Here is an 11,296-nt window from a genome sequence, read left to right as displayed (position 1 = left end):
TCCAATAAATCGGGTCAATCCCGTTCAAGTACTCTTTCCTGATAAAAACCAAAATCATTTGCATCTCCCTTTCGGAGTTTTGCTATCATAATCCATGGCCCGTTTCCGACCCAACCTAAATAGTTGAGTATAAAATCAGCAGAGGCTTGTTCCATGAGCGGAGAAAGGACCGCAATGCATCACGGTAAAACAATAAGCCAAGCAGCCTCGCCTCTTGTCTCCAATATGGCGGCTACTTTGAGAAGGAGCAAGTAAAGTAACGCGAATTCATCTCCTAGTTTTTCCTGAAGATGTTTGAAAATAAGCTTGGCTGTTGTCCCAGGAGCACGGTATTTGTTTTGGATCGTAGCTGCAGGTTTCTGGATCCGTCAAAGCAGTACATCGATATAGACGGTGTTGGCAAGGGTCGCGGCAAGGGGACATCAGCCGAGAAAATAGGTCCGGTTTTCAAAAACGCGTGGACTTGTAGCGTGGAGGCAACCGTGGAGTACAGTAGGATCGTCTATGATATTTTCCCCCACGAATATCAGGTATTATATTTGGAGGTTGTCAGCCTCGCTTTACAAAATTTATTTAATGCGTTTTTAAATGGGGAATCTCCTATTTAGCACGACAGCTTCTCTTTCACGTTTCCTCATCCTCTTGCCCTGCTATACAAACTCTCTGAAAGAGTTCTGCGGTATGTGTCTGCTCTTCAATAAGAGTCAACGCAAAGGCAATAGAATAAAAACCCCTGTCCATTAATGACTACCTCGAGGCGGCCAGATGTAATATTTACATCGTGAAGCGATGGAACCCTCACATGCCTAAACACAGAAATTATGTGTGAGCGAAGCTCTTCAATCTTGTCCTCCATAATTAGGCATTCAAAGACAAAATCAGTTAAATAATTGAACTGGACTTGTGCTCTTCTTGAGACTTAAACACATCGTAAACAAGATTGGTTCGACGTCTGAATCTATGGGGTAGCTATGGGTACCTCAAAATTTTGAAAGTCTTGCAAAAATTTTGCAGTCTCTGATTCTCAGCGTTTTGTTACACAAGACTCGAAGTAGCATTTATTCCAAAATTTTGGGGGTCTTTGAGCCTCGCTTTTTTTACCATGGTCTCGGAGTCTCGGACAATTTCAGGGTACCAAATTTTTGTTAAATGCGATCTGTTTTATGTTATTACCATGCTACAGGTTTCACCTTTTTTTGTAGTGTAGCAAGAATGTATTGTAACTTTTTTTTTATGTTTATGACATACCTTGAGCAAGTTTTCCCAAAACAAACTTGGAAAAAAAACTTGGGCTCGGTTGTTAAGAGATCGGAAAAGCTCGGCCTTGGATTCCAAAATTTGACAAAAGTCTTGGGCTCAGATTCTGAAACATGGGTCTTGCACCTTGGCAAGTCTCAGATTTACCCATTGCTACCCCTAATAGACAATTAGATTTGGCATGACAGCAGCGCAACATATGAATCGGGCCTAAGAAGCAGGGTATGAATAAGAAGAAAAAATAAGAAGGGTTGTGTAATATTCTAAAAAAAGTAGAAAAATAAAATGGATTTTAAGAAAAATGAATTTATCAAAATGTGTTTAGTATTTATACGCAAAAGTGGCTTTATTTACAGCGGGTTGTACACATATTTGAATCCTTGGTATTGCGAGCCATGTGGTTGTTACGTAGTTTTTGCTAAACTACAAAACTTCTAAACTAGAAAAATTACACCACAACATGATTTCATTCCATTGCCTTGTTCTTTAGAAATTAAGTTCTTTTGTAGAACTATTGTTGTGGGGTATTCTGTAGTTGCTCCATAGTATTTACCTATTCTGAAAATGATTATGTTTCAGATACAAGTAATTGTTTCTGATGAGAAAGCTCACAAGATTAATACAAAGTCCCCAGACCAGCAATGCGTGCCACATGTAAGTCAGACAAGTAAAATATAAATACTAGAAGCACATATATAAGACAAGTGAAATGAAGACGGTCGGTTTGCAGAGTGATGGTAGACAGGAATAATAGCTAAAAAATATGCTATGTGTGGACATATTATTGTTTGTTGTATAAATATCTAGAAATAAAAATTAAAGTGTATACTGTGGAACCTGGATTTTACAATACTGTATTTTACCATAACCTTGCAGGGGCGGTTGAAGGGGAGGGGCAGGGGGGGCTGGATGACTGGATGTTTCTTTAGATATATATGAACAACAGTTAATTTTAAACCAACAGTTTAACGTGGTATGTATGCAACTGACAACAAATTTGTTGAACAGTTTAAAATCCCCACGTTCTTATAAATAGGATTTGGATCCACCACCCACCCCTCCCCCCTGAAACCACTACCCACCCCTCCCCCTCAACTTTTGCCCCCCCACTTATGGGACCACTCCACCGCCCCTGCCTTGATTTTACGATGGCGTTTCTATCTCCCGACAGAAATACAGTGAAATGTATAAGAAAGTACCTTGATCTAAGGATATTGGACACAGTAATATTCCTGATTTTATGATACAAATCTCCCAAGCAGAATTTTGACCTTGATTCAACACTGATTCTGTCTATCAACAAAGGGGAAAAAACTTAAGACTTCACATGCATACAGTACAATTAATTGATGTTTCCACAACTTGACAGATCTTACACAGACTACATTTACAATATTATTTTGTAAAAGTTGATTATCAACCTGACCTCGCTACAACCATATTATGAATTGATTTTTTTTATAACGTAAAATCGAGAACCTCTTCATAACGATACCTAAATTTTACAATGTATTTTCTATATCATGAGGCATATCGTAAAATCCAGGTTCCACGGTATGTATTATATATTTGTTAGTTATTGCACATGTTTGATATCTCAAACAAATGGTGTTTGTATATGTGTTTAGCTGTTGCGTATGTTTGCTGGCCTTGGTCCTCCAAAGCCTGACAATGAGGAGGATTGTTCTATGCTGCATGGTCTGACTATGGCTGTGCAGTGTGCCAGTGAGCCTGCTCCCATGATGAAGATGCAAGGAAAACCCTGCCCTGATGAGGATGGCAAAGTCAGAATTGTGTGCATCACAACCTTGAAAAAGTTAGTTTTTATTCCAAAAGTTGGTTTTTATTCCAATTATGAAAACAACTACGAAATAAGCTATAATAATGATCTAGATATTGTTAGCTTCCTTCTTTATAGTTTGTTCCAGTTTCAGTGAAATAGGTGAACTCTGTGCTTCTGTGTGGCTGTTGTTTGGAACACACTTCATATCTTTTGTGCATCTTATAGAGGACATACATTACACAAGATTTAGATCTTATTTGTCTGTCAAAATTGGCCAATGTTTTTTTGTAAAAAAACCCTCAAATTCTACAGAGGCGCCTGTGTTTTGATTTTTTTTATAACATAAAATCGAGAACCTCTTCATAACGATACCTGAATTTTACAAAGTATTTTCTATATCACGAGGCATATCGTAAAATCCAGGTTCCACGGTATGTATTATATATTTGTTAGTTATTGCACATGTTTGATATCTCAAACAAATGTTTGTTCATATCTTTTGTGCATCTTATAGAGGACATACATTACACAAGATTTAGATCTTATTTGTCTGTCAAAATTGGCCAATTTTTTTTTGTAAAAAAACCCTCAAATTCTACAGAGGCGCCTGTGTTTTTATGTCTGATGTGTTGTTGCTCTAATGAACTCTTCTCAGCAAATCAGAGCAAAAGGTTGACTTCATCATTGTTAATGAGCTTGCTGTGTTTATGATATTGCAGTGATGCCCACTTGAACACTCTTGTTGCATGCGTCAGTGATGCTTTGCAAAATACAACAAGGTAAAGTATTTTCTATAGAATGTGTTACTAAAACAAACACATAGGGAGGCTTGTATGTAGGTGCCCTAGTTGGCAGAGTGGCTGCTGTACTACCACTTGCACTGGGTTCCAGGTTTGATTTCTAGTTCCAGAGTGAGTATTGGCTGTTGCTTTTGCACTTGCTTGAATCTTATGGCAGCTGCCCGGGTTGAGTTCTTCTCCTACTGTATGTCTTTACCATGCTGTCTGTACCTTCATAATTAGCTCCCTTCTAGTGCCAGTGCTATGGCTCAAATGTCTGGTATTTTTTAATATGGTTAAAATATATTCTATTTTTTTTGTTATGGTTCAAATGTCTGCTATTGTTTTTGCTATGGCTCAAATGTCTTGTTTTATTTCAGTGATCCCATCAAGTTTCTCGATTTGACAATTTTCCATGTCATCCATACTACCGATGGAGCCAAATTCTCAGAAAAAATACCAAAGCCAGTGAGTAATCAAAAATATAACTACCTACTACTATCAGTGCTCCCCCACAATGATCTCCCCCTCACTACCACCATCACCATCATCATCACTAGCCTGCACCAACGCTATTATCATCACAGGCTTACCACCCGTGTAAGTAAAGGATTTCTAAGGACATACAAATTCACACAAATAATTATCTATTAGTTATATCTTCATTCTCTAATTCATGAAATAAACTTAGTTGGGATGTAAATGTATCCGGCTGTGGTGGTTTCTCTTCCATAGAAGCTCGATTTTACGAGTTTAAGTTTGTCTCTTATTTTGTGAAGTTAATTCACAGGTAGCCCAGTCAATGGTTTTGAAGCTTGTTCGTAGCTTGGAATCGGCTGTTATTCTTAGAGGTAAAACAAGTGGATTGAAGTCGCGATTTTTTGTGAAAAATTGCCAATAAAATTGCCTTAAAACTTAGAACATGCCTTGTTGTTGTCATATTTATGTGTAATATACTATTTTGGATGTTTTCTTAACAATATATGACTTCTCTCCCCCTACTAAGGAAGAGACAAGGTTGGAGGCGCCATTTTCGGTAGCACTCAAAAACTGTCGAAATTCGCGAGGAAAATACAACAAACGAAATATTTTTATCTCGCAGACCTATGCCAGGGTGCACTTACATTCGATATGTGGCAAAAAAAACCAAGCTAAATCACTTTCCCAGGCCACTAGCCATTTTTTAAAACGAGTGAGCAGGCTGTCACCGGCGCATTCGATATGAATTTCATAATTTTTCGTGGTCTAAAATTCAGAACTATCAGTTTTCGGAGCAAGGTAAGTAATCTGTTATCTCTTATTTTTGTGTAATTCATATAACAGATTACTATGCGCCGATGACAGCCTTGCAGATTTTTCACCTCGCAGCTAGACCTTGCAGGCTAATCATAAATTGCTTTGCTCCGTGTTCAGCCGAGCGTACCTAATTGTCCAACGGCGGAAGTCAAGGATTCAAATGCCTGCTTACTCGTTTCAAAAAAATGGCTAGCGGCCAGGGAAAATGATTTAGCTCGCATGTAAAAAATAACAGCCGATTCCGAGCTACGAACAATCTTCAAAACCATTGCCTGGGCTACCTGTGGTTAATTTAGAAGTTAGTGAGGAAACTGTGAGAAAGACAAGTTGGGTCTAGGGTGGTGTGGGGCTCTGCAGTCTATGCAAATTACATTCCAAGGATGCCATTTGACCAGCTGCTATGCCCCCAAAAAAGCTAAAATTGACTTTCCAAAATCATTTCTCGCATGTTTTTTTGGCAGATTGCTTAAAAACTTGATTCGGGGATAGTTCCATCTCTCTTCCATCCTGTACCGTTGTCAGTGATTTCGTATCACCACAACCACCACCAGAACTACTTTTACCATCATCACCTTCACTTTCATTTTCACCACCACCACCTCCACCATCACCATCATCTCCAACACCACCACCACCAGCAACAGAAACAGCATCACCATCACCACAACCCACATGGCCTGCTCACCTACCATGGTCATCAGCATCATTCTCATCAGCACAAAAGTGTGCAAAGTAAACTCTGTTCATGTCTTATTTATTTATTCCCAAAAGAGCTCACCAAGTCTGTCAGTCTGTGTTCACTCTGTCAAGTCATCTCAACTTGTCACCAAACTGAGTTTAATGGCCATGAAGCACTTTACTCTTAGCTCAACAACAGTAACTGGGATTCCAATGAAGGTAAAGAGGTATAGATGAGTCTTTTAATTAAAATACCAGTACAGTGTAATAATGGTATAGAGGCTTTCAATTGAATAAAAGTTCAGTCTAATGGTTAATATAGTTACCAAGTAATGAATATAGTATACCAAGTAATGGATATACAGTATACCAAGTAATGAATATAGTATACCAAGTAATGAATAATGTTACCAATGTTACCAAGTAATGAATAATACCAAGTAATGAATTATGGTATACCAAGTTATGAATATAGTATAACAAGTAATGGATATAGTATACCAAGTAATGAATATAGTATACCAAGTAATGAATAATGTTACCAATGTTACCAATAATGTTACCAAGTAATGAATAATACCAAGTAATGTGTAGTATACCAAGTAATGGATATAGTATACCAAGTAATGAATATAGTATACCAATTAATTGATACAGTATACCAAGTAATGGATATAGTATACCAAGTAATGAATATGGTATACCACGTAATGAATATAGCATGCCAAGTAATTAATAAAGTATACCAAGTAATGGATATAGTATACCAAGTAATGAAAATAGTATACCAAGTAATGAATAAAGTATGCCAAGCAATGAATCTTGTATACCAAGTAATGGATATAGTATACCAAGTAATGTAATACTCCAAAAACTGGAAATCGACTCTGCCAAATTTTCGTCTTTAATAAGACTTCTTCAGGGCAGACTAAAGAAGGTGAATCGTTACAAGCTTATTTACATCAGAATAGTGGCGCGAGACGCAAAAACATTACAACTGACAAAAACGCGCATTTTCTAGAATAGCGCGCGCTATGGATAAAAAGAATTTACACATCTCTACGTGGGTTCCTACTACAAAAAAAGTCATCACTATTAAGACCCCGTGGGTAGATAGACTTAAGCCGATAAGCCCACTGGCCTTCCCTTTCCCTAAGCTGAGCCTCAGAGTTACACTTATCTATAAGTTGTACCATAACATTATTAAGACCTAAATGATTGTCGCAATGAAAATGTTGATAGATAAGTTCATCCTTCACTTTCTCACTAACCGGTAAACTAGGGTGCTTATTTAACCTACTTTTATGATTATTAAAACGCTTCCTAAAACAATTGATAGTAGACCCTACGTATTGTTTGCTACACATAGAGCAAGTAATTAGATAAACAACAAAATCTGAGTTACAGTCCAGGTTAAAATTAATGACATATTTCTTATTAGTAACTGTACTGCGAAACTCCCGCCCTGTCTTAAGAAAGTTACACACCCTACACCTTTTACCGCCACACTTACCACAACCTCTAACCTGAGTACCATCCTCTTTAAGAGAGGAGTGCACCAACATATCCTTTAAACTCCTAGGTTTCCTATAAGCCACCATAGGTACCCTACCAATAGCACCCCTACATCTACTAGAAGATTCTAGAACTGGCTGTAAATTACGAAGAATACCAGGTAAATTAGGTAAAGCTGGATGAAAAGTGACTACAAAAGGTACACAATCATTCTTACCTTTACGCCTGTCTTTCAATGTGTCGTCCCTAGGAATACGTCTAACCCGGTCAACTTCCCTCCCCACAAACCTGCTGTCATAACCCCTATCAACTAAATAACCTTGTAACTCTAATACCCTCTTTTCGAAAGAAGAGTCTTCCGAACATATCCTACGGATACGTAGTGCCTGCCCAAAAGGAATGCCTTTCTTACAAGCAGACGGATGACAGGACGTATGAAAAAGATATTGATGCTTATCAGTAGGCTTACTATACAGATCTGTAGATATTAACCCATCCCTAAGAGTAAGTGAAACATCCAAAAAATTTACCTTACTAGTGGACCACTCAAACGTAAATTTTATAGTTCTATGTATAGAGTTCATGTGAGCCATAAACTCTCTCAGAGTGTCCTCACCTTCAGTCCAGATCATGAAAATGTCATCGGTATACCAAGTAATGAATATAGTATACCAAGTAATAATTATATAATTGCTATTCCTTATTACTTTATTTAAATAAATTACTTAGATATTTATATGGTGGCTAGATGTTACAAGGAGAGCTACAAAAATACTATAGTGAACAAGGCCTCTTACAGTGCTATAAACTCTGCTATTTTTACTGTATCCCCTTGTAGAAGTAGTTCAACAAACAGTGAGAGTCCAGCTTTAGATGAATCGATTTTATACTCTGATTAACAAACTATTTTGGTACATTGATTAATTCTCTGGTAGAAGTAGAAGTAGTAGAACCTATTAGAGGAGAGAATGAAAATAATTATGTTTTTTCCCTCAGGCACTTAGTCATAATCTATTAAAGAAGCCCAGCCAAGAAAACTCCCTCTATTTCCCTTGCAGGAGGAGCAGCAGTCGGGAAGCTCAGCTAACTACGATGTAGAAATTCTTCACCCTGCTGAGGTTCATCATGATTTGAATGTTGTCAGTACGTACACTACTTCCATATGTTTTGTAAAGAGAAAATTGCCTTATAATATTGTGTTGTAAGCATGTAGTGAGGGATATGTGGACTCTGGCTTTCAAAAGTGGATTATCTAACTCATTTAAGATATAAATTTTTAACTAGAGTTCCTCATAATCATTTTCTCCATGGGAATTAGTTCCTGTCAGTTAATTCGATTTGGTTGAAGTGAAGAAAAACGTGCTTGTTACACATAAAGTGCCCCTGATATTTTAGGTTATTTTTAGATCAGCTGTGTGGTGAGGAGAGTGAGAGCTCACCTCCAGCTCCCCCTAGCTCAGGGGCATCAAGCAGTGGTAAAAAAGAAGTTAACAAGGACACAGTCTACCTCAAGTGGTGTACACCCAAGAACAGTACTGCAAATGGTGAGTATTGACCTGTACACCCAAGAACAGTACTGCCAATGGTGAGTATTTACCTGTAGACCCAAGAACAGTACTGCCAATGGTGATTTTTTACCTGTACACCCAAGAACTGTACTGCCAATGGTAAGTATTTACCTGTACACCCAAGAACAGTACTGCCAATGGTGAGTATTTACCTGTACACCCAAGAACAGTACTGCCAATGGTGAGTATTTACCTGTACACCCAAGCACAGTACTGCCAATGGTGAGTATTTACCTGTACACCCAAGAACAGTACTGCCAATGGTGAGTATTTACCTGTACACCCAAGAACAGTACTGCCAATGGTAAGTATTTACTTGTACACCCAAGCACAGTACTGCCAATGGTGAGTATTTACTTGTACACCCAAGAACAGTACTGCCAATGGTGAGTATTTACCTGTACACCCAAGCACAGTACTGCCAATGGTAAGTATTTACTTGTACACCCAAGAACAGTACTGCCAATGGTGAGTATTTACTTGTACACCCAAAACAGTACTGCCAATGGTGAGTATTTACCTGTACACCCAAGCACAGTACTGCCAATGGTGAGTATTTACCTGTACACCCAAGCACAGTACTGCCAATGGTGAGTATTTACCTGTACACCCAAGAACAGTACTGCCAATGGTGAGTATTTACTTGTACACCCAAGCACAGTACTGCCAATGGTAAGTATTTACTTGTACACCCAAGAACAGTACTGCCAATGGTGAGTATTTACTTGTACACCCAAGAACAGTACTGCCAATGGTGAGTATTTCAGTACATCAGCATTTACCTAAAGCAGGGTACTACCACAAACAGCTCACCAATAATGAATATGTTTGCTCTACATGCTAGTGTCTCATGAGGTACACAAAGCATTCTTTTTTGCCATTGTGCAAGACATTTTTCCATTATTGCTTTTTTTTGCAGATCTCCAGCCTTGTATTGGATCCTACAGACTAACTCCTGTTGAGGTGTGATGTCTAAACAATAATTGTTTCATTATACATTGATCCAGTAAAACACACTTTCTCGAAAACAAAATTTATTCCCGATTTGCACGCCACTTACAATCGCATCTTCACGCCCTATTCCCAAAATTCATTGGGCACGTAGAATCACTAACCTGCTAGCTGATAATTTATTTATTTACAGATAACCTTATTCTAAAAATAAAGCACACGCTCTTAGCCAATCAGAATCGACATACTAAGCACAATGTGTAATAAAAATATTCTGCCGTTATTTGAAGTGTACTTTATGTGTATTCTTTATTTTTTATTTTTTAGGTTAACAGCAGACCAGCAGCATGCCTCATATCATTTTTGTTACAAGGTACTGTAAAAAAGAAAGACTACTTTCAACAGTGTTATATTATTTTATTTTTTTATAATTGTTAGTGGTTTTGTCCTTGTGCTATAGGACGATACGTGATGCTGGAACAACCACGAAAGACTGGTAGCAAAGTTATCTCTCATATCTTGATGAGTCATGGAGGTTTGTGCTGATAGCTCATTCTCTTAGCTAGAAACTTTTATTAAAATGTATGGTAAAAACTCACATATAAGAATCAAGCCTCTAAGAACCTGTTAGGGTGAAATTCTCCCTTTATGCACCTCTAAATAAGAATCATTCAAGGCTGAAATGTAACCAGTTCTTAAAATATATCATGAGGAACTTCAAGTGTTTCTAAGAATATAAAGATGACAAAAATAGTTGTAAAGGCGGGGCATTAAATGTAAAATAATGAAATACAGAAATGTTAGTTAAGCTAAATTAGGCTAAGTTCAAACATCGTATTATCCATGAGCCATATTCAATACAAATGCATGCAAATGAATCGAGTCAATTATTTCATCTTCATTTGCATACATTTGCATTGAATACGGCTCATGAATAATACGACGTGTGAACTTAGCCTTAGGTCCTCATACACAGTTTGTTACCGTATCATTGTTATGGACACTTGTTTTTTTTTATCTTGGAAGGTGACATCTACATTCACTGTGTCTCTACATCGCGCACCCCAAATGAGGATCCTCCCTCTATTAGTGAAGGGGTCGGTGGGCGGGTAACCGACTACAGGATAAATGTAAGTAAAACATACTTTTAAAAATGAAGTATGAACTGACTACTGTTATAGGAAAGAATGGAAATGAGCTTGCATTGTTTTTCACTTGATGGGGCTATACTATGTTTGATGGACTATAAATGCCACTTTATTTCAAGTGTTAAACTCATTCGTTCCTATAAGCCCCCGCTCCCAGGCACTAGAAATGCAAACTAAACATCCCCATCCCCTAAAGATCCAAATACTCAAGGATTCATCCAAGGCATAGACGACCTTCATCCAAGCAATGTTAAAGAATTGACTCCGTTGTCAAAATATCAACCTTGATTTCTGACCAATTCGTAATCGAAATGCATAATC

General features: G+C 37.8%; 1 protein-coding gene across 1 annotated transcript in view; it reads left to right on the top strand.

Moving 5' to 3' along the window:
* The first annotated feature begins 189 nt into the window (after positions 1 to 189).
* The window catches only part of LOC5509407 (integrator complex subunit 13), a 35,926-nt gene continuing 24,819 nt past the window's right edge, over positions 190 to 11,296 (top strand). The window contains exons 1-12 of the mRNA XM_048733378.1: positions 190 to 530; positions 1,837 to 1,911; positions 2,886 to 3,073; positions 3,760 to 3,819; positions 4,200 to 4,287; positions 5,887 to 6,012; positions 8,367 to 8,451; positions 8,715 to 8,852; positions 9,796 to 9,839; positions 10,155 to 10,200; positions 10,288 to 10,362; positions 10,854 to 10,957. Coding sequence (XP_048589335.1) covers positions 291 to 530; positions 1,837 to 1,911; positions 2,886 to 3,073; positions 3,760 to 3,819; positions 4,200 to 4,287; positions 5,887 to 6,012; positions 8,367 to 8,451; positions 8,715 to 8,852; positions 9,796 to 9,839; positions 10,155 to 10,200; positions 10,288 to 10,362; positions 10,854 to 10,957 — 1,269 coding nt within the window. The 5' untranslated portion in view covers positions 190 to 290. The remainder of the gene's footprint in view (positions 531 to 1,836; positions 1,912 to 2,885; positions 3,074 to 3,759; positions 3,820 to 4,199; positions 4,288 to 5,886; positions 6,013 to 8,366; positions 8,452 to 8,714; positions 8,853 to 9,795; positions 9,840 to 10,154; positions 10,201 to 10,287; positions 10,363 to 10,853; positions 10,958 to 11,296) is intronic.

The sequence above is a fragment of the Nematostella vectensis genome, chromosome 10 (genome assembly GCF_932526225.1).
Source record: "Nematostella vectensis chromosome 10, jaNemVect1.1, whole genome shotgun sequence".
NCBI classification, from domain to species: Eukaryota; Metazoa; Cnidaria; class Anthozoa; order Actiniaria; family Edwardsiidae; genus Nematostella; species Nematostella vectensis.
Note: the sequence above shows the minus strand (reverse complement) of the source record. Positions and strands in the feature narration are given on the sequence as shown.